Source organism: Pleurodeles waltl, chromosome 1_1 (genome assembly GCF_031143425.1).
Source record: "Pleurodeles waltl isolate 20211129_DDA chromosome 1_1, aPleWal1.hap1.20221129, whole genome shotgun sequence".
Lineage (NCBI taxonomy): Eukaryota > Metazoa > Chordata > Amphibia > Caudata > Salamandridae > Pleurodeles > Pleurodeles waltl.
In genome coordinates, this window is record NC_090436.1 from 462,749,433 (window position 1) to 462,774,027 (window position 24,595).

Sequence of the window (24,595 nt, forward strand, 5' to 3'; positions counted from 1 at the left end):
AATATGTAGGGATGACCACTCGCGCGGTCAAACTGCGCATTAATGAACATCAGAGTAACATTAGATGTGGCCGCACTTCCACTAAGTTGAGTATGCATTTTTTAGAAGCACAACATAGACCTGACGATATGTGGTGGGTCGTTTTACAAACCAACCCACATACACATTCTAATTCTCTTTTTGAACTAGAACAGCGCTGGGTGTTTAAATTGCGGACTCATATTAATGGTCTCAACGACGACATCCCTTGGACTAGCTTTGGTCATTAGCTAGTAGTCCCCTTTCTCTTCTCTCACTTAAAATTAACCATCAAAAAATGTTTCCACTTTCACCCAATGTGGTAGGCATTTGACAGTATGATCGGTCCCCTGGGGTGGTTGTATGCTCTGGGTTCATTTTATCTACCTGTTTTGCCCCTGCTCTTTGATTTAGTTGAGATCTATCTGTTCTCTCCTTTCCGTATTTAACTGCATCAATGATATGCACTTCAGACTCTTGACTACTCTGAGAGTCTGTTTTCTGATTTTTGTCGGCTCGAACTCCCATTAGTGAGTCCTCTTGCACTTTCTATTTTTCATCACTCAGGACCACGTAACTGGACGTCCGTCCCGAATCCGACTTTTTAGTCCTTTTTCATGACTCCCAGACCCACAAGTCTGTTTTTACTGTTTTCGGGCGGATCCCATGACTCGTTCACCTGATACTAATCAGGTAATTACAACTTCCGGCAATGGCGCCCTTTTAACCGGGCTCCACCGTGCCTCCCCATTCTGACGGGAAGCGCGGACCCGGGTAGATTAGTCGCCGCCTGGAGCACCAGCATTCAGTAAGTGCTATTCGGCTTTGACTGGACTTTTGTCTTCATGTCATTACGCTTAGCTACTCAGATTCGAGTTATGCGAGCTCTGTTTTTTGCATTCAGCCCGTTTTTTCCTAAAAACTTTTTTCCTCGAATTTTAGCAGGACAGAGATTCTGAGAGATCTTGTTTACAGAATGTTTATGCTTGTGCCAAAATTGTGGACCACTTCAAGATTCCGTCCCAGTGATAGATTTTGCTCTGATATCTTTAGTTATTTGTGATGTTGAATCCCGACATGTATTTACAATGACTTTCCTAATTTTAGTGTCCCGTACTTACATGGTTGCTGGTTATTCTATGTATATAGTACATACATGTTACCAATTGGTATAATTCTTAATTTTTTTCGATTGTTTCACACTTACACTCCAGATAAACTGTGAACCTGATGACTGGTCCGTGTTGTCCCATGCAGCACGTTCCTTAAACGGGGATGGTAAGCTTGCCCTTACTCCTGCGCATGCATTTGCACAATCACGTGTGACCACTATCACAGTTTCCCCACCAATGGACAGTCACCATTTGTTTCCCTCTCTTTTTTGATGCTGATATAGATGTTATTATATATATATCAAGCGATACTTCACCTGTTCTAACTTTTCTATTACAGGGCGACTGATAGGAATAGTTTTTCCTCTACATATTATTGTAAGTGACTGGATACTTTTTGTACTGACAATTGCAGTGTTCAATAATTCATAGTATTTAAGTTTTGGAGATACATTTAGCTAATTGGTCCTGAAGAAGCGTCACCGGACCCGGCTGGGCCACCAGCGACGCGAAACATGTTGAACCTGATGAGGGACGGCTAGGTAATTCCCCGCCTTCTCTCTTTTTCTTCTTTTTTTATCACAGAGTGATTGACCATTGTCTCTGTTTCACTCTCATTATTTTTAATCTTGGCCTCTGACTTCGAGATAGACTATTAAACAGATCACTCATTCTGATTTCAGAGAGTCAATTTTAACCGCTATCTACCTCTCTCTTTTTTGATCTCCTCACCTCTCACTCTTATATAGGGTAGTGGCATCATCTATTAAGATCTCCGGCAAAGAGCCCCCCGTATGGGGTGGTGCCCGTCAGACATTGCAGTGCCAGTCTGACGAGGAGCAACTCCGATGATGAAGCATGACACCCTCCTGGGTGTGTGAGGTTTCTGCTCCTAAAGATTAGGACTCCCTACCTAGTATCCTTTCCTTCTTCTACGGGAACAGTGTATTATTTGTATTTATATGACTGTTGGGAGGCTATACACTGGACCAACAACCCTCCCTATCCCCTTATTTATTGATGTACTTGAGACTCCTCTTCAGAGGTTTTGTGGCTTTCTTTTAGTCTCTTTGAAAGTCCATGCTCCTCTGTGTAACCTGCCCTTTTCGGCTCCGAAGCCGGCTTTTTCAGTATTGAAAAAGATGGTGCAGTGGATGTTCTCGGCTCCGAAAGGGATTTCCAGATTTTGGACTCTGAAAAATGGTGTTTGCTCGAGTCAGACACAGAGCTTTTTATTGCCTCCGATGGTTTTGGAGGAGTGGCCTTTTTCGATGCTGAAATGGTAGTTTGATCACCGGTAGTCTTTTTTCGGGCCGAGACATGGTCTTCCGGCAGTGGCATACCTAAGGCATTATGTTTCTGTCGTTGTGATGGTACAGGGGCAGGCGTACTCACAAGCTGTCCTGCCGTGACCGGTCTGTCTTCATCAGATTCCTGTTCGGAGTAGGAACCTTGAACCAAGACTGCTGTCTGCATGATTTCTTCCTCCTCCACGTTGAGATGTTAGGAGCTTCTGGCCGCCATCTCGATTCTTCGGACCCTCCTGGCTCGAAGAGTCTCTTTGGAACGGAAGGATCGACAGGCCTCACAATTTTCTTCCCAATGATCTGGGGAAAGGCAGAGATTACAGACGAGATGTTGGTCTGTATAAGGATATTTCGCGTGGTACTGAGGACAGAACCGGAATGGAGTCCAATCCATGGGGCTTCCACGTGGTCAACCTGACTAGGACCGAGTTGGGCGGGCGCACCCCGAAGGGCGAGTAGAGTTGTCTTCTCCGATGGTACGGATGTGTCGATGGAAGATGTAAACCCTGTCGATACAATACCGATTAAAATAAAGCATTTTCAAGGTTTTCCAAATCGAACTTTCGGAGCGAAAGGAAACATGTCCGAACCCGACTGTGGAGAGAAAATAGTCTAACATGGAGTCGATGCCCATGCGCAATGGAACCGAAGAGGAGGAGTCACTCGATCTCGTGATTCGAAATCACTTCTTCGAAGAAAAACACATTTTTACACTCCGAGCCCAACACTAGATGGCAGAAGTATAATGCACAGTATGTGTATCTACAGCTACACATGCCGCCAAACATAAATAAACAAGTTAATAAATGGCAGATTGGCACTAAGAAATGTGTTCTTATATTTCTGTCCACATTTCCATGCTAAAATAGTAATTAAGGCAACAAAATGTTTTTGACCTAATTTGGAAAAAGTAGTCTGAACAGGTTACCGACAAAATGTGTTAAATCTCGTAGTTTAATCTAAGGAATATGGCACCCTGTCTACTTTCAGATATATTTATTCATAAACTATTCTTACCAGCCTGCATTTCGAAGAAAGCTGAAGAGATCTGACACGGTTTGTTGATGCGTTTCCATGTACCGAGAAAACATAGCTAAACCACAATTAAAGCATAGAAAGCCAGTCTAGTAAACCAGAGACCAATTAACAAACCTAAATCAGACCACAACACATAGATATCTCGGTCAGTTTGCTCAGTGCCTAAACCAATACACAATACATTTGCCTATTAAACCTCCTACTGCTATTCCAACAGCTCAGTAAATAGTTTGAGACTCATGCAATTTATCTCATTGGATTTTTTCTTGTCATTCAGCTGCCGCTTATGTTAGGCTTTTATCAAAATATGTTTCATTTGTACTATTATTAATTTAGCCATTCCACATTCAGGTCTCTACATTCCCTGCCACATGGAACTGGTTCTTTAACTATAATTTGCATTTAACTTTCTAGTTCTAGTGTTTCATAGTCAGTGGTGGCCTACAGGAGAAATGTTTGGTGGGGCGTGATGGTGGCAAATTCACCATATGTGTGGCTCTGACCAGTGGTGAGGCACTTCTCCCCCGATCATGAACAGGAATGGAAGGACTTCCTCCCTGATCAGTGGTAGCGCAAATCCAACCAATCCTGGAGCTGTTCTCAAGCTGTTTTCAGAATGAGAGCAGCTTCAGGATTGGTGGGAGCAGGCTAACTAGGCACTCATTTTGAGGCTGTGGGCCTGTGCCAGCAATCTCCTGGCTGTTTGACAGTCCTGGGATTGCTGGGTCCACAGTGCGCATGTCAAACTGACCAACGCTAGACAGCCGGCCAGTCCAACATGCACACTATAAGAGGCAGCAGTGTTTCTGTGACCGCAGGATTCAGCCCTGCTCCATCCCCCACATGAGGACAAAATAAAATGGCATTATTATACCATTTTATTTATGTTTGCTTGCTGCCCTTGCAGAATGAAGGGGCGACGCTCCTCCATTCTTAAGGAGGAAGCGCCCCTGTTCATAGTTTTTGCCTGTGCGCTCTTCTTAATTACAGCTGCCTTGGTACTGCATACCTCATGCTTTCTAAATGTGCACAAAACCATATTTCAATTTCAAAGCAATTATTATTACTAGATTAATCGTACTCTCTGCCCATTAGGTTCTCACAGGTCTATAATTCTTCACTGTTGCACAGTAACCAAGGCACTCCATGCTCTGGTGATTGTAACATGGTGAAATTTCACTCATATACTGGTGACAATCTTACTCCAATTCTAGGCATAATTTCTATGGTTATGTTTTTTTGGGAGAGCAGAATTCTGAGATAGATATTTGAGTAAGACTGTAAACCAGATATTAACTGATTCTGAAGGCCACCTCCTTTATGTTATATTGTTAAAGGAGTGATTATTACTTGGGCTGAAAGTGTGTCCACCTCAAGAAATAATAACATTCTTTCTCAGGTAGAAACTTCAAAGTCACGAAATTAACCAACGCTCAACCGACCACAGAGCAGACATGCTTAACTTTGGGCAATGTGTTGAAATAATTATGCAGTACCACAAAAAGTAATAAAGTCAAACCATCACGAATTAAAATTAAAGATCTAAATTAGAAAACAGAGTAAAATTTAATAAACAAAATGACATGAAAATAATCAAAATATATATTTTTTAAGATTTACTAGTCTATGGAAGTGTAAACCACAACATTGGTGAAATTTGAGGCTGACAGCTGGATACCCCGAGTGGATTGGTCCTGATTAAAATTCTGGAAGTCACAAAGTTCCTCAAAATCTCCAAGACCCAGTTCACAAAAAAGGACTTTGTCACTGTTGAGAAGAAAAATCCTCCCTGAATGGGCTGCCATTGAAATTGTATCGACCGCCATGGAAACGTAGCCTGTCAGTCCTGCTGGAACTTTGGACATTTTTTTAGTTTTAAGTCCCAAGGCAGTGTGAGACTGAGTCATTTATTTTTAAGGTGTTGTGAGTCGTGAGTAAGGCTAAGCTGAAACTCAATCTGATGCCTTGGCTCTGCCCATCAGATGCTTTCTCACACAGGTCCTGGTAAAGGACTGGAGGAAAAAATTTCAAAAGTTTCCAAATATTCTTCAGATGTCAAACAACCATAGGAGTACATTTCTAAGGCCTGTAGGACTTCAGGGGGAGACACTTAAACACACTCTCAGGGTGTTAAGCAGAGGCCAACAGCAAAGTCCATACAAGGTCCAGTTGCCACTGGTTGACTGGGATGGTCAGGAGGAAAACCCCCTTGCAGCATGGTGTGTCCATTTAGCCAGACAGGAGGTCAGCCAACTTACCCATGGAGTCCTGGTTTGTACTGGTTAAAAGAGGAATCAGATCCAGACCTTCAGGGCTCCTCTCAGGTCACAGATTGCAGATCCAGTCATTTGCTGGTAGTCTAAGGGCCAGTAAGTGCTCACTCCTGGGAAGTGCACACTTATTCACTGCACCAGCTAGAGGGTAGGGGTGACTCCTGGAGACTCACTAATCAATAGGGTAAAATTTCCTAAGGGCAACCCTAACCACTTTTTCAGTAGGTAGACGTACTGCAAACAATTCCACAGCCACTCTACTCTCAAAATTCAAGATGGGGAAACCTTCTGATGTACAGCATTGCGTGTTCACCAACAGGTGTGGCCAGGATAAGCAGCAGTCCTCTCCTATTTGGTCACTCCAAAACAGTTCAGAGGGGGACAAAGGCTACAGCCTATCCAGTTGCCACCTGACACTTACTTGTGACAGGGCAGGCTCCATTGAAGTTCCTGGGCCCACCTCATCTGGTCTTCATGCCAGGGGAAGATAAACACCTCCTCATTGCTAGGCCATTGCCTCTATTGTGGGAGCACTTTTCACACCCCTTTTCCAGCTCATTAAGGTCAAATACAGGCCAGGCAGTGGCTGGAGAGCTAATGGAAATTAACATTAAGTCATTCCAGGCAGGATAAATAAAGACATTTAAAAGTAACATTTCCAATTAATAGAAATCAGAGTCTACCATTACATTAGATTTTTATTAAAATATAAAAATACATTTTTGAATGAAGGTTCTTTAGCATGTAGAAGTCAAACGTTATAGATTATTTTTGTGATCTATATTTTGACTTTTCTTATGTGCCAACTACAGCCTGACCAGTGTTTTGGGCTTAGTAACTGGGTGAACATGACATTTTTCATGTTACATACTTTCCAATCTTAAACGTTATACACCCTACCTTGTGGGTGGCGAGGTGTGCTTAGAGGTGATTTACTTAATGTATAAAATCAGGTTTTCCTAACGGTCAAAAGGTTGATTTTGGTAGGTCTACACAGCTTCTGTCAGACTGCGCAGTTTAAGCTCTAACCATGTTTTAATTGCAGCTGCAGTGGATGGTACAATACCTGTTCCACAGGTGGCATTTAACTTCCCATGCCATGGGTGTATTCGTACACCACATACTATCCCTCGATAAGAAGGTTTATTGCGCCAGTCAGCTTTAAGCTAATTACAACATGCTTAAAGTGTAAGCAAATGCACTTTACTCATGGTTGGCAAGGGTAAAATGCACAGAGTTCTAAGGCCAAATAAATATGATGTAGAAAAAGGCAAAAGTCTGAGGTTACCACACAAAAAAGGTAGTTTTCCTACACGCATGTTTTATTTAATTATTGTATAGAGGTACCCGACTCTTCCTTTTTATTTTTTTATGGGGGTGCCCCTAATAACTTCTTTTTATAAACTTTCCTTCCTACACTGCAATGCAGGCCAGGAGGAGTCCATCGACTGGATATAGTGGCAGGAAGGCTACTTGCTTATTCTCACACCTATTCAACATTTTTAACTTACTTTGCCAGTCAATTATCCTGTGATAATGATTGTTCCTTTACTTATGTACATAAAAAAAGCATCAATACTGAATAGCATTGCACTTTCATTGATTAGCTCTCTGTTGAATTACAGACAATCACTGCATCATATTACCTTGTCCTTTTTTTGTTTTTCATCCTGATATATAGTCCAGTGTTCTCCGTTGTTGCTGAATGCTAATTTGTAGGAACCTACAAATTGAACATGTCCAAAATCTTTAGCTCCTTGAGTAATTATGCCTGTCACTTTTGTAGGAAGAAGTAAGTCCAACTGCAAAAAGAAAAAAATACAACTTAAAACATCAGTTAACAAAAAGCACACACATTCAAGTTATTGTACATTTGTTACAGCTCATCATATCAAGAGATATTTACGTCATCACTCATAGGGTTTGAGACACAGCAAATAAAAGGGAAGTTAATATCCAAAACTACAAAGTAGCACATAAATTGAGAATGAATGTTAGAACGGTCCAGGCACTCTGACAGGAAGGGCTTTATAAAATTTAAAGGTTTAGCAAATCAATAGACAAGTACGTAAAAAATAGACTTCCTGCAGCTCCAGCAGAGGAATTTAATCCAATAAAATAAGAAAGCAGATAGAACCGTCAGTTTGGTTACAGTTGAAATCAACTGTCTATCTAAGCATGGATCCTATTTGACCAAAAACTGTGACTTAATAGTAGAAAGTATGCATGCACAAAACAAATACAATAGTTCTAGAGACATGAGACGTCAGTCGCAATCCATAAATATTATAGACAATTTTCCTTTGTCGAGTAGGTATCGTAAAGGCCCATAAACACATCCCTGGTAGTATAGTAAAGCCTACCCTTTCTGTAGCATTGTTTTGGCCCTCTCTTTGTGCAAGATAGGTCCCTGTTCAAGACTGCATGGATTGCACAAGATCTGGTGAATTGTGTGGCATGCTTTTTCAAGATCTATAGATGAATTAACGGTGTCAGAAATACCTTTTTTCAATTAGTAAAGTAATAACATCCAACAAATTAAATACAATCTGGTGAGATAAAAACACAGTTCTGATAGAGTCTCTCCTCAACCCCTGGGTTGCTATAGCACAGAAGTAGGGAATCGTCAAAAATTTGTGTGATAAGTTCAAGCAATACCATCAATTTTAAATTCTGGAAAACTGCTCGATACAATTCATGAAACCAATTTCGAAAAATAGAGAAAAATGAATGAGCAAAAAAACATCAAGGTCAATAAAATAACTTACGGGTAACAGAAGAAGTGAATTTTTGAAATGTTGATTCAAAAGGCACTCTGATAAAGTAAGCAGCATTGTAAATCACACTTTGCAGAGGACTGGAACCTAGGCATAATTTCATGCCAATTGTGTCAGAAAGGAAGTTGTATACAACATTGCAGTCAATAATGTACTTAGGGGGTCATTTTGACCTTGGCGGACGGCGGGGCCGTCCGCCAAGGTACCGCCGCTGAATGACCGCACCACGGTCAAAAGACCGCGGCGGCCATTCAGACATTTCCTCTGGGCCGGCGGGCGCTCTCCAAAAGAGCGCCCGCCGGCCCAGAGGAAATGCCCCTGCAACGAGGACGCCGGCTCAGAATTGAGCCGGCGTAGTTGCAGGGGTGCGACGGGTGCAGTTGCACCCGTCGCGTATTTCAGTGTCTGCTTAGCAGACACTGAAATACTTTGCGGGGCCCTCTTACGGGGGCCCCTGCAGTGCCCAAGCCATCGGCATGGGCACTGCAGGGGCCCCCAGGGGCCCCGCGGCACCCCCTACCGCCATCCTGTTCCTGGCGGGAGACCCGCCAGGAACAGGATGGCGGTAGGGGGTGTCAGAATCCCCATGGCTGCGGAGCGCGCTCCGCAGCCATGGAGGATTCTCAAGGGCAGTGGTAAACCGGCGGGAGACCGACGGTTTACCCTTTCTGGCCGCGGCTGAACCGCCGCGGTCAGAATGCCCTCGGGAGCACCGCCAGCCTGTTGGCGGTGCTCCCGTGGTCGGTGACCCTGGCGGTCACCGGCCGCCAGGGTCAGAATGACCCCCTTAGTCTTAGACTTACAGCCTTATTACGAGGCTGGCGGTTATGGTGGTGGTCAGACTGCCGCACTCCAGGTGGTCTGACTGCCTAATTACAACTTTGGTGGGCGAACCTGCCTTAAGACCGCCGCCCCCACCAGGACCATCGTTCTCAACATAGTAAAGGCAGTTGGGGTTGTGACCAGACAGGGTGGTGCCGAACTCAGTTTGGCCTCCCTGATAACATCTCCACTTTCTGCCAGCCTTTTCATGGCAGGAATGCCAGTGCCAGGGGCCAAAGGTCATGGGCAGTGCAGGGGCCCTCCTGCCTAGCACCGTCGCAGACAATATGCATTCTGAGTGTGCTGGTCGACCCCCTCTGCCTTGAGGGAGCCAAATCCTATATTGTAGAATTGTTTCCACCGGACTGACCGGCGGGAACTCATATTACAATGTATCTGCTGGTCTGCCTGGGGGTAACATTGTAATATGCTTGGTGGGGATGTCACTGCCATGGTGGTGGCGTCCTCCCTGTGAATTTGGCAGTCCTGCAGTGGGACCACCAAACTCATAATGAGCCCCCTAGTATCCAATTATTCGGAAACTTCCTTCTAGCCAGTCCTGCAGCCGGTATCTACTCATGTAAGGTTTTTAGGCACCAGCTCTCTTTCTAGCCAGGGCTCCTGCAGGTTTCATTACTTTGTAGTCAGCTTGGCACTCAGAGTCAGGAGTCCTTCTTCCTTTCATATCCTTTAAGTAAACAACCCGGAGGTCAGTCACCTGACCCTTGGAGAACATGTGTAGTCCCTGAAGGCCAATAATGGGCAGGAGTATTTTGTTTTACAGCATGAATGATGAGACCGATTGTGCTTCCTCTAGAAGACTCAGGATTCATTTAGTGCTGTTCTTCCAGCAGGGCCTTCTTCTTCAATTACAGTCTTTCCAGGGCCACAAATGTTCTAGGAGATGGTGGTTGAGCACCAGTTTTATTCTTTACACTAGTCAGTGATTGAGCAGATTTTGCCATCCATCTCTATCCATTTCCTTGCAGCTCCCCATATTCCTTTGTAGCACTTCCTCTTTGCATTACTGTAAATTACCTTCGACCCCCTGTTTCAATGTAGCAGAACAGTTTGGCAAGGACGCAGGCCTGTTTTCGGCTCCTTGGCCATGCCCTATTTATATAAGCTCTTGTCCCACCTGACAGTGAACACACTGGTTATCTCCCCTTACTGTGACTGATGTCAGGCTGTCTAGGGGGTCCTAAGAATGAATACGAATAGCCTTCCAGGTCTTTAAGTCAAAAGAGGTACTGCTAACGTTGCCCTTTGTTATTTCCACTGCTCCTGTACATTCCTAATAGAAAATACCTTCTGAATGGTCAACAATTAGCATTAGTTTGCTCTCCCTGGGCTAAGAGGCAAAATACTGTCCTCTGAGACAAATTCATTAAACCTCCCAATCAAGGATGCATTTCCAAGGAAGTACGATGAGTGGCAGAACTTGCTCTAAGCCAGTTCTGGCTCAGGCTGTCTAATGTAGTTGTTTTCTCTCTCAGGTTATAAAAAACCTGATTTTACCATAAAACGGATTTTGAAAATTAAGTATGAGATCTACCATTTTCCCAAGTAGAGACTGGAAATAAAGGTATAGAAATGAGGGTATTTGTGAAGGGTGAAAGCCCCACACAGGCAACAGCATTTCTTTGCAAAGTGATCCACAAAAGTCACAAAATTCACCTATGCTTAGCTCTCTGGGATCTTGCCATAAATAAAGTCAGGCTTACCTGAGAGGGAATGTGTAAAGGTTTTCTGCAAAGCACAAACAGTAATAAAGTGAAAACACAGCACAAAAAAATCTCAAACCAATTTAGAAAAATAGAGTGAAATTTAACCAATAAAGTGATACCAGAATGACAAAAAAAACAATCAGTAGAACCGGAGCTTTATATTGCCAGTCATCATAGAAGCCGAAGCCTTGGTGTGAATGGGCTTGTTTGTGGTAGTGAGGAGGCCAAACCTCGGAATTTTCACCTTTTCTTCAGGAGGAGAACATTCTGATGCTAGTCAAGGGTCCAGGATCTGGAGACTCACCTCTCAGGGATCAGGGTTTCACTCAAGCAAAGGCCAGTAGGGCTCAGACAGGTCCTAGTTTCAGGTCCAGGCTGGTCCATTTGCAATAGGTTAGCTGGGATGTAGCAGGCAGGCCTCTGAAGATTATTGTGCCCCTGTAGCTCACACGAGAGGTCAGCAAAGTGACCCTTGGAACCACTCTAACTTTGCTTGGTATCAAGGTAAGCAGGTCCAATCTACCTTCTCAGACAACAAGGCAGTCCTCAAGCAGCAGGGCAGTTGTGAGGCAGCATAGCAGTCCTTCTGAAATTTCCAGAGGTTCAGAAGTATTCCAAAGAGTGGCTCTTGGTGCTAACCTGTGTGAGGGGGAACTCCCTGTCCTACCCCTACATCTGGGTCTGAAAGTTCTAATTTCTTCCTTTTCCCTTGTTAAGGCTTTAAACTTTCTGGGGGTGACAAATGCAGGGAAGGTCTGGTGTAAGGTTACTTTGTGTGTGCAACAGTCAAAGCCCTTTAAAGTTCAAGTGGGGCTGGGTACATCCGCTTCCACTCCATCTGCTGCCAGGTTGGCCCATCCTGTCTTCACCTAATCCCCATTTATGCGACTGTCTGGAAAGAATACACAAACCCAAAAGCAGAGCAGTTCACAGTCATGTGACCCGAGATACTAGCAGTAGGCACATATGGTTAAGACACAAAAAAATGCAAAATGTTCAGAATTTATCCAACTTCGCCACTAAGCGAATTTTAAATAACAATTTATTTGAGTGTCAGCATCAATCTCTATCTTCTCCCAATATAAAGTTAGCAATTATTAAATGTAATAAGATAGCACAGTGTTAGCCAATGGGAGAGATAGGCCCTACAACAGTGAAAAATGACATTTGGAACTTTTCACTGCTAGGATACATACAATATACCCTGCTCTATGAGCCTTCTGGGTATGCTTTAAGACTGACTTACAAGTATTATATTAAAAAAGTAAGGTTTAGGCATGGCAGAAGCCTTTTTTTGTCATGCTGAAAGGGCAGTTTAAAGAAGCACTACAGGCTGCAGCAGCAGGCCTAAGATATGTTTTAAAAGTCTGCTTTAGTGGATGGCACAATGAGTGCCTTATTACGAGTTTGGTAGTCCATGGACTGCCAGGCTGGCAGTGGTGGTTGGATTGCCGCTGACAGGGGCAGTCCGACTGCCATATTATGACCATGGTGGAGCAGCCACGTTCTGGCCGCCGACAGTGCCAGGTTGCCACCAGATGATGGCCTGGCGGTGCTGATGGTCTCAATCCACCAGGCACTGCCCGGATTATGACCAACATTTCTGCCAGCTTTTGGATGGCGGTCACACTGCCATGCAAAGTCTAGCAGAAAGGGGGTGTCGGGCCCCCATGGCATTCGGGCAGTGAAATGCGCCACAGGTGCAGCTGAACCCGATGCACTGCAACATTGCCGCCGGCTTGATTAGGAGCTGGCGTCAATGTTGTGGTGAGTATTCCTCTGGGCAAGCATGCAGAAACACTGTTGATATCAACTGGGCCAGCAGTCGGAAAACCGGTGTGGTGCCCACCAAACTCAAAATGAGGCCCTGATTGTTGTAGGTCTACTAGTAGCATTTAATTTACAGGTAGTACCATTTACTATGGAATTACAAATAAAGTAACATTTACCAAGCAGTTATATACCAATTGTACCATGTTTTAGGGAGAGACCACAAGCAATTAATCACTGGTTAGCAGGGAAATAATGCACAGAGTCCCAATGCAAACAAAAACATGTTCAGCAACAGAAGGCACAAATATGGTGGGAGACCCTGCAAAAAGGGCCAGGTGCAACATAGGATCTTAGACACTTTCCCAGCGTGGGTGGATTGCTGCTTAGCAAATTAAGAGATCACTGCCAGTCCAGTGGTGATGTTTCTTCCCAAATGTTGCCTCCATGGTGACTCCTCTGAAGGCACTAAGGGCCATATGTACAAACACTTTTTCCCATAGACACAGAATGGGGAAAAACCTTTGCTACATCTGGCCCTAAATGTTTGGTCCATGGCCACTGACATATCGACAGCCATGAACCAAACAACGTTTTTGAGTTTCAGAAACAAACTTCAAAAGCGGGAGCTGTTCTGGACAGAAAGAAAAAGGAACTATTAGCTTTAAACAACGTGGTTGGATCTATGACCTTGGTCTCACAGCTGCTTCCGATGACAGCCACCGTCGGAAAACTGATGGACTAACCAACTTCTAACTCGGCTGGGCAGACTTTGGGTTTGTCGGGCAGGGTACTTCTTCACATGTCTGCAGAGCACCCTGTCTGCCAAGCCTAAATTAGGCCCAGCAGTTTTAATCCCATCCAGAACTACAGGAGGAAAGTCTATAAAAACCCAAACAATCCACTGTCATTACCCTGATCTTAGCACTTTCGCTGTTACTAAAGCTAGCATTCCTACTGCAAAAGTATTACATTCAAATTGGTTACAGTGGGCTACCTCCTTGACTGCCACTGATGTTGACTATGTTTTTGACCCAAAACTACAGACCCAAGAATTTCTCCAAGATGAACTTGAATACCCCATGCCCACCAATGCTATGCCTCTTGACCAGTATAGAATCATCATTTACACAGATGGTTCAACTCAACCAGCTGTTAGTACTAAACATCAGTACTCCACGGCTTGCACAGCTATTTGTGGAGTGATTAGGGATGGTGTATTCCATCTTCAACAGACATACACACAGTCCCTAGTGGAATGCAAAGCACAACTTGCAGAGCTTAAAGCTTTGACTTTGGCACTGACATATACAGATCCACAATTACTAAGACTGATTGTGTGTGATTCATATTATTGTGTCCAGTCCCTTAATGAACACTTACACTACTGGTGCTTTAATGGGTTCAGAGATTCAAAAGGAAGCACCACAAAACACAATTCTTTACAGGGAAAAGTGGCAGGTCTCAAAGACAAATTGCCACAGACTCAGGTTATACATAAATTCAGCCACCAGTGTGCTGGAATACATGTTGAAGGAAACTCATTGGATGATGAAGAGACCACATCTGCAGTTGCTACAACATCCGTTGCTGCAATAACTCTTTCTCATGCAAGATAACATCTTAGCTGCCATGAATGCCTCAGCTGATGACAAGCCTTTACCAAAAGCATACCCTACCAAATATTCCTCCCATCCAAGTGTTCAAAACATTGCCTAAGTTGCAATACCATGGGTGGATGATCGTGTGATACCCAACCAAGATCATAGGCTAGATCTGATTACGGCAGCGCATGAGGGTCTGCCCATGCTGGTGTGGTGGCTACCATTTCTTTACTACAAAAATGCTATTGGTGGCCTGTTGTGTACAAACAGACCAATCAGTATATCCTTAGTTGTGACATTGGCCAACAAATTAAGGGGGTCATTCTGACCCTGGCGGTCAAAGACCGCCAGGGCGGAGGACCGCGGGAGCACCGCCGACAGGCCGGCGGTGCTCCAATGGGGATTCCGACCGCGGCGGTAAAGCCGCGGTCGGACCGGCACCACTGGCGGGCCCCCGCCAGTGTACCGCCGCCCCATTGAATCCTCCACGGCGGCGCAGCTTGCTGCACCGCCGCGGGGATTCCGACCCCCCCTACCGCCATCCAGATCCCGGCGGTCCGACCGCCGGGATCCGGATGGCGGTAGGGGGGGTCGCGGGGCCCCTGGGGGCCCCTGCAGTGCCCATGCCACTGGCATGGGCATTGCAGGGGCCCCCGTAAGAGGGCCCCTACATGTATTTCACTGTCTGCTGCGCAGACAGTGAAATACGCGACGGGTGCAACTGCACCCGTCGCACAGCTTCCACTCTGCCGGCTCGATTCCGAGCCGGCTTCATCGTGGAAGCCTCTTTCCCGCTGGGCTGGCGGGCGGTCTGAAGGCGACCGCCCGCCAGCCCAGCGGGAAAGTCAGAATTACCGCCGCGGTCTTTCGACCGCGGAACGGTAACCTGACGGCGGGACTTTGGCGGGCGGCCTCCGCCGCCCGCCAAGGTCAGAATGAGGGCCTAAATGTTTCACCATCAAACGCCCACTGCAGAACCACTTGTAAAATCAAATAAGCATTTGCAGTTTGTGTACCTGGACCATTGAGAACCCCTAAGTGGGGCATATAAATACATTCTACTTGCTGGAGACTCTTGCTCTAGATTCCTATGGGTGTGGCCACAATGATCAACTGGTATTCTAACTGTTATTAAAGATTTGCCAGCCTTATTGGGACATTTGCAGTTGCAGCATTCCATTCAGACAAGTGCCCTGCTTTTGCCTCTAGGGCATACAGGGATGCAGTGGAAATGATGGGTGGTGCAGCGTTATTCCTCACCCTTCCATCCCAAGGGAAAATTGGTAGTGGAGAGAAAAAATGGGATTAAAGCAATCCTTAACAGCTAGCGCACTAGGTTAAGATTGTAGTTGGTTCTATCACATGTATGAAGTCCAGGGAACATAATCTACCTAGAAGGTCTTTGGGAGGTCATACCCCAAATTAAGACCTGTTCGGCATCCCTATTTACGGTCCAGATGTTGATAGTCCTGGAGCAGAAACACCTTTGAACATAAATGAGCAAGTCACTGTCTTGCAAGAATTACAGCAGTTCTGTGATAAGCATTCATCAGCACATGCCGCCCCCCTTGGGAATGAGGGATTCACTAACAATTACAGACTGGATTCCAAAGTTGGGGATCTAGTTCAAGAAAAGATACCTGTGAAGAAGTTTTACCCAACCTATTGAGTCTGAGTGCTGGTTCTTGGCATACAGAGTACAAGAACAGTCATCCTTCCATTGCTGCCTGGTTCAAAAGACAATCGCTTTGTCTCCATTAACCATGTCACATTGCATTATGTTGCAGATCCTGCACAGTAGACTGCAAGGATTCATGGGTGGTTCCCTTGCCCCTCTCACTACAACAGAGGATATACCTCTTCAAGCATTAAACAATTCTGAAATTATTTCCCTGAGTATGGGGGGAGAGGTGAAGAATGAACTTTTGTTGATTCCTGTCACCACTGCATCAAGAAATGTCCAAAATGTTAATCTGCAATTTCCAATGCAACTAAAATTGATGGGATCATTTATGGTAAAACCACCTTTGGATACATCTACCAGTTCTCTTTCTCCAGCATGGGCTCCTCTCTTTGCACAAACTGCTTCTGGTTACTTTGCTGACATTGATGATTTTTGTTGAGATTCTTCTGCACCAACTATTGGACCGCACAGAATAAGTACGTTTTTTAACTGGCGTAAACAAAAATAGTTAGTTTACCCATGGTACTATCTGTGGATCATTACGGCACTGCCTGGGTTTCTCCTGTGGATTGGTTTTGTTATCAACTTCTTTCTGATGGTACATGGTCATTATCTTTCTGAACACCCTGGTGTTGAACTGGTGGAAGAGGTTTTAAAGCCTTACTTGTCCTCACTCACAGTGAAAGAAAACTAGTCCCTTGTGAATTTTCTGCTGTCCCAGTTCCTGATGGAATTGTCTGGGATAAAATACCCTTTAATATATTTGGTCTTACTTATTCAAGTTCCACATGTCTTTCTATGAATTACATTATTACAACTGGGGCCATTTCTGTTGACTGAGATGTAAAACAGTTGATTCTAAGCTTTCTGACTTTGAATATTATACTGTGTTTGAAAGTGAAGATGTATATATGAATACTGCATATTATGAAGAAATGTTCTGTTGTCATCATTATGAACACCATTATTTATATCAAGCTAGATCTCCAAGAGTAGTTTTTAATTACCCACAATGGGATCACTGTCCCACTCCACCAGTGGGGAGATCCAAAACATATATAGAGAAATTCACCTATTTTTCTAGGCATAATTTTAAAAATGAAGACTCCTATTATTTCAAATTACCAAATTCAAAAGCAAGGAAAATACTGCTAACCAACTCTAAACTAATATATCCAGATTTCTTTCTTTCCCAATTGGCCATATAAGGCTATGAATATTGGAAAAAGTCAATTGACTTAAAAAGTGTTTGGGGAACAAAAGATTGGCAAATACAAGCCAAGGAGGCTTTGTTTAGAGCTTGTTTAGTTTTGTTGCAAATTATTTTTCTAAATGACACTGTCCAGCAAACACAAGCCTTGGGTTAGCAAAAGTACAAAAAATGAATGTGCCCAGTATTCTCTCTGTAACCAAGTTTGAAAACTGACAAAATATTGTGAACAGCTCAACGATTGGATTCAGAACAGTACCTTCAATTCATCACTTTCAGGTCCCCACAGGTGGGTATTTTGGCCAGTGGACATAAATGGTTGTCATGCACATTTTATCAACTCTACTAAGGGTTTTAGAGCAAGCAGACTGGACCCCGTTCTGTCATCACACAGTACTCTGTTGCTGTCACCACATACAGCGTGGGTAAGTTATGTCAACAATAGTTACAGTCCTCCACACTAAAACCTATAAAAGAAAACCTTTCTCTCCTTTCTGAAGACATTGACTTACAAGGTTTCTTGTTACGTACCAGAAAACCAACTTCTAAAAGATTCATATATGCAATATATAATGAAATTTGGATGCTTTCGCAAAAAGAAGCTGCTGCACGTGTAAGGCAAATGGATAAGGAACATTTAGAGAAATGGTATGAAAACATTGTCCACTCATATCTACAAATTAAATACATTGTGTCCTCTGCTATTGACATTATTCAAAATTACATGTCTTTTTTACACCATGGACAAAGCCATCTTAGGTCCATTATGCGGCTGAGTTGGACTTTACAAGTCCTGAACAGTGGGCGCAAGCCCTGGAAGCATGCTGAATCTAAGGAGTTATTTGCTGCATTTAATCTCACATGTAAACAACAGATAATGGCTAAGAAGAAAGCTAGTTACATCATGCTTAATATTGAGAAATTAGAAAAGCTGCCTTTTACTGTAGCCAAAATGCCATCATCAGTGTGGTAAATAATGGAGTGAGTTCCCTACCAATGGTGTTGTAGGATGAGATCAGGTGTCACCTATGTGATTTCTGTTGCTCAAAAAATAGCCTGTTGTGGAAATATACTTTTCCCTCTCATGCATGAGATAAAAGCAGAGAATTTGTGGCCTCACATTGCTACTTATATTGTCAGTTTCAACAAGCTGAGCAGGCTAAAACCACTTTTGTTTCAAAAACACATGGCCCACACATCTGCCCATGAAATCTAAGACCTGCAAGTGGCACGGTCACCCACAGAGATACAGTCCCTTTTAAATAGAGACTTTCCAAGACACTTCGGTGGAGTGGTCAGTCACATTTTTGATGCATCGAACACTGCTGGAATTCAACACATTTTTTAAGGCTGTAGGTTCTGGATTTGGCAGAACCTTCCAGACTTTGTTTGGTATTATACTTTCAGCCATATGCTCACTTTTTTGGGTGTTTTTGAAGGTTTGATGATTGTTTTGCCATTAATTGGTGGTATCATGCTGTTGTTATTTTTAATTTACAATGGCTGCTCCATCCCAACAAAGAGGAGTGATGGAGCTCCAACCAGCACAACTGTGTCATGAATGCATGATGCAGTACTTTGGAGCCGTACTGCTGAAGGAAATTGACAAGAATTGGTCATTGGCATTTCAACCAATTCTCTGCTGTGTGCAGTGTGTCTTCCGTTGCATATGGTCCACTTTCAAATGCGCACTGGAAGTGTCTCTTGCTTTCAACATGTACTTTCTGTGGACATTAATCTAGTGATGTTACCAATGAGGCTTCATTGTCAGAGCTGTCCTATGAGTTAGCGGTTGCTACATAACGCGTTCTGTAAGCCATACTTTGTCGATCTAGTGGCTCCTGGTGCCCCCAACACCTGGCATAGCACAGAATGCTGACTCCTCTGCCATAACTTTGGCTGAGACAGCAGATCACATGTGCTCCTTCCAACTTTTGATCAAGGCTTTGGTGGTTTTATTGTCTGCTGAAGTGGGGTCTAACCTGGATCCCATCTCCACTGTTGTGTCTGATGACCTAATTCTGGATTCCAATAGATTTTAATTGGCATCCATTTTCTAAATTGACTTGCTTTAATTTAGCCTTCTTCTTTGGTCTGGTCTGCTTGTCAACATGGACATTTTATCTCCCTAATGTATATATTTCATATTGCACTTGCTTTTAGGTTAGTTCTTTTATATTCTTACTAATTTTAGGTCCTGGAACCTATACTCCTGTACCGACAGGAGGAGGGTGCTGTGGGCTCTCCTTAGTGCCTGGGTTGGACACCTTTATGTTAGCATTAGGTCTATGGCCTGTGCCTTTTACACATAGACACATTTTTATTCATTTCACATTTTTTAGCACAGCCGGCTTTCAGCTTGTTGTTTTCATATTTCAATCAGTTGCGTCATTCTGAAAAGACATCATTGTTGCTGTAAATTTGAATGTATTTCACTTTGTGCCACGTTCAAGGTTGTCATGTTCGGTACATGAGATTCTAACTTGTGTTGCCACTCCAGGGGCTCAGGAGCCAGTCCCCATTTCTTAGTCATATTATAATGTCAGGCCTATTCTTAGAACACTGCAAGATTTATCACGTACACCAAATTTATCATGTACACCACATAGGCCTAAGGGGGCAGAGGGCATGTCAGTCATGGCCGTCCTGTGATGTACACCATTCCATTGACAGCTTCACTGGTCCTGGTGCTAACTCTTCAGCCAACCAAGGGGATTACCATCCAGACAACAGGCAGACTCTCGCCAGACTCTTGCCAGGGTTTTTCAGGTATGGTTTTTCAGGTATGGAGTTGGGGTCCTTCTCTTAGGCCAGGATAGGCAGAAGGGTTACCACCGCTATGCTCTCATATTTTAGACATATGGTGTAGGTAGGAATTATTTAGGCTTTTAGGAACATACAAAGACAGTGGGGTGGTTGTTTATCATCTTTACCCTAATCATAATGATGATGATGTTTCATCTGCCTTATGATAGCAGCCCATGCTTTTTATAATAGGATGCAACTGCTTCAATAAATGTATTAAAATCCATTTTGCATCTCTTCTTCTGCCTTGGCATGTGTGAGTCTCTGAGTGACTGAGCCAAAGGGGTATGTTGTTGACCATGACTTCCATGAGGAGTCAGTGTGTCATGTTTAGGTTATCACAAATCACCTTTACGTTTTAGGTTTGGGTGAAGCAATGCAGCCTAGCCAAGGAATCAGGCTGACAGCTTCCAGATGGTGTGGGACTCACTCAGTCACCCACATTCAGCGGTGCTACAATATGAACAGCTTGACAGTTTAGTGCAAACGTGTGCACACAGTGGCAATAATGCCAGAAACTATACGGTGCTTAAAAATGTGAAACAAATCAGAAGTGACCATGCATTAATTTCAGGTTTAATGGTGTTCTGGGAATGGAGGAATGCTGTCAATAATCACAGTCTTTGGCCACACACGGCCTGAAAAAGCCTTTGTTGAGTTGTGAGGCATAAGTCAAGGAGGCAGATGGAGGGTGTGAGGTTTCTTCTGAATTCATAATTTCCCTGAACATATTCTTTGAAAATAATGTGATACCTTCAAGTACATATAGATGTCCCTCAGAAAATGGAATCACAAGCTGCCCAACACAGCACTGAGCAATGCACAATCACCATGTGGCTACTGAATACATATTTGAAAATGTTTCATACAGCAATGATTTGTACTAATGGTAAATGTCTCAGATGAATGACATTCAGTGAAAATTCACAAATAACTAATAAGAACAGATATAGTTAGCAACTGACGTGTTTCTTTGGTGCCTCCAAAAATGGTATCAACCCAAGCAAAATTGGGAAAATAATATTATTTACCTCCTTTGTTTTAATAAGTAATATGAATCATTTTAGATTATTAATTGATATAGGTGTGTGCTATCAGAATACTCCTGCAAAAATTCATAGCATTTCACTACCCACTTCTACTAACCCATATTGATGTCATAGTGTGCCCCTGTCTGCAGTAGTTGGTCTAGTGACTGTCAAGTGTGAATACTGCAGTCTCACTCAATCACATGAGCTGGGAGCAGATTCTACCAAATGGACCTGCAAAGCCTTACTCCTAAAAACTGTCTATGACAAGGAGGCCATTTCTAAATTGTGCGTGTTGGCATCCTGTATCATACCTGCCTCCTTCCGCATCCCTCAGAGCAGGGTGCAGACATAGTATGCGGGTACCTTCACAGAGAAACTGACGCCTCCTCTGCAGGTGACAGGACCTAGCAGTGTACAATGCTTGCAGGTAAGCAATAACCTAAAAGGAAGGACAGGCCCACTTATACGGACTAAGATACTCCATCTATGCATATGAAAGAATAATGCAAGCAAAGTCAGCATTTCCTTACAAAGGCACCGGATCTTGAGTTTATATAGTGATAGAACTCCTGGGTGACGTGCAATATCCTTATAATGTACAGTAGAGGTACATTATTATCACATATACCTGTGTATTATGGGTTGTAATTTAGCACACCATCCACCTTTCCATTGCTTCAGAACACATCTAATTACACTCAGGCACACCATGGACTGATTATGACCTATGTCTCTTGACATAAATGAGTACCATAAATTTTGGATTTTATTACAGACAGGTTCTACAGTCTATTAAAACCTCATGTCACTCCTACACACCTCACCACAACTAATTCTGCAACACATACCATACTACATACAAAATTCAGGAAGGTCACCACTCTTCAGCTATTGGCTTTGGGTCAGCTCCATTCATGGATTTGCTTGATCCATCACTTTGTGGATATGGTAATGTGGCATACTGAATGTTTACATAAATACTGTGTGCATACATGCTGTGTCTATCCCTGTCTTACTTTACTTATGGTGTCAGACTAACATGCTAGTAACAGCATCATGGAGACTGATGAAGAGCTAGTGATGTTTATTCTCATTTGGACTGTTACTGGGCTAAAAGTCTCATGCACACTCTTTATGGGCTGTTTTATGAAAGGCCAGTGTGTCTAGGCCTTCAGTATCCATTTTATTTTGGGCGAAGAGCAATAGTCTGAAATTCAGGGCACCGATGGGCTCAGATGAGCAATGCCAGTAGGGTTTAGAAGGCCTCAAGTCAGAGCAGCATAGAGGAGGAAATGTAATCCTCTCTTTGGGAAGCCATTGATGACATGCAGCTCTATGTGCCTAGATGGTAACTGAGTGAGACCTCTAAATGGAGAGCACAGCGTGCCTTCAGCCATTACTAAAAAACATCTCAGCAGGAGCTTGAGATATTGCTTCGGTATCAGGGAAGAAATATAAAATACTCACAAAAGAGAAGTTTTCAACGGATTAACTTGACAATCACATAAGCTTTGGAACTTATTGTGCCAGGGATTTGGAAAAGGAAACATAGGTTTAGGGCATCTGGAACACACAGGACTGGCTTACGGACAATGCAACCAGTGCAGCTGCACTGGCGCTGAGCTTTTGGTTGCTGTGTTTAATGCTGCAGAGTTCCTTGCGTGTCCAGCAGTTTCAGGCAGCACTAAAATGCTATGATAACTCTTGTGAATATTGTTCCTGCTGGAGACGGATGAAGTTTTGTCCATTGGCTGTCTGACTCATCATAAAGTAACTCAGAGGGTTAATATACCTGCTGCAAACAATGCATACCATGTAGATCCCAGATCTCTATTTATTGTGTATAGCTCAATGGATTACTGCTTTTGTCACAGAGATTATTTTGTTACTTGCAGTTCACAAAATACAATCCTGTTATATCAGACTGTTAAATTGTTTCCCTCAGTCCTTCATAATTTATTATTAATGTTGGTAAAAAGGGTTAATTTGGGTTGATACATATTCTTATTAGTAAACTCAGCACCAACAATTGGTTTAAAGCAAATGAAATATGCATAATAGAGGGGCACTGGAGAGAGGAGGAGCACTGTTGGAGGGTGTTAGTGCGGGAACCTGTGGTGGAGGTCATTGGTGGGGGCAACGTGAAAAAAATTAAGTATTTTCACTGCTTTATAAGGCATTGGTATGTGCTTGTATCCTATTTAAAGCAGTAGAACACATATGAGCTTGTGTGGTGCTTTGTTATGTTGTTGCTATGCCATAGGCTAACATATTGGCTAGCATGTTTTTAAATGCTAACTATTCGTGGTTCTGGTATTGATCAGTTCACCTTCTTGCCTTGGTGCCCAGCGTATGGCACCATGTGCTAGTTAGTACGAGGTATACATATGTGTGGTGTTTCATGGTGATCACAATGTGTCCAAACCAGAAGCAAGGTTTGTTCTCTGTCTAAAGTGCTTTTTTCAGGGTGCCTTGCAGTATCAGGTCTAGTAACACCACTGCACTGCACGTACAAATGTAGTTATAATGGAACAATGAGACTCTGTCACACTGTACTCAATTCACTGCATTCCGTTAATCCTCTGAAGCAGATTTTAAACCACTGGTTTTGAAGGATAATTGTCAAATTAGTGGTTTAAATTGCTGGGTGAGTGAAACTAACTTAAACAAGTCAAATGCTTCTCTGAACAATACAGTGTTCAGGAGTTTTATGGACAGCAAGTAGGTAAGATGGTTCCGTTCACAGGTTCACAGGTTTGGCTATGCTAAATGGAAGCTGCTGGTCCTTTTAGCCAGCTGAACGTTGGGTTTGGATTGTGAGCTCTATTGTGATGAGAAGTTATACATAAAGCTCAGTCCTGCAGGCAGCCTGGGTCAGCTCTCCAATTGAAATCATTGATGAATTTCGTTCTCAATTGGAACAGAGGCTCAAAAACCTGTCTGGAAGTGCACTGACAGTGCACCACATAGAGATAATGAACACTAAGTGCTTTCATTGTGAGTGACTCATAGGAGGGTGAGGATGGGCATGCTAAGAATCCTTTCCAGACATTCCCACTCCACCTCCAACAAACGATGGGGCAATGGTTTCAACTTGTGGTGCTTTAGCTATCACTAATATACTGTCCTAAGTGGAGGTGCAAACTGCCAGAGATTGCGCGTTTTCTGAGGACAGTAGGCTTTTTTGTAACCGGGTTCACTGTCTTAAGACTGTGATTAGAGCACTAAATTAAGGAACGAGGAACAGTGCATTCAGTATGTGACTTAAGCCAAGAATATCTTTTTTAAAGAAAAAATGGGTTGGGAAGTGGTCTGGCCTGGCATCAGGCTACACCTCCACACTGGAAACCCAAACAGTCACTCTGCCCCCAAGGGCCTTGAGCCAAAATAATGCACCTATCAATATGGCAAGTGAGA

The 24,595-nt window shown here is 43.4% G+C and overlaps 1 protein-coding gene across 1 annotated transcript in view; it reads right to left on the reverse strand.

Moving 5' to 3' along the window:
- The window catches only part of EDIL3 (EGF like repeats and discoidin domains 3), a 1,526,861-nt gene that overhangs the window by 89,147 nt on the left and 1,413,119 nt on the right, over positions 1-24,595 (reverse strand). Inside the window, exon 11 of the mRNA XM_069224820.1 lies at positions 7,395-7,550. Within this exon, the coding sequence (XP_069080921.1) occupies positions 7,395-7,550 (156 nt within the window). The remainder of the gene's footprint in view (positions 1-7,394; positions 7,551-24,595) is intronic.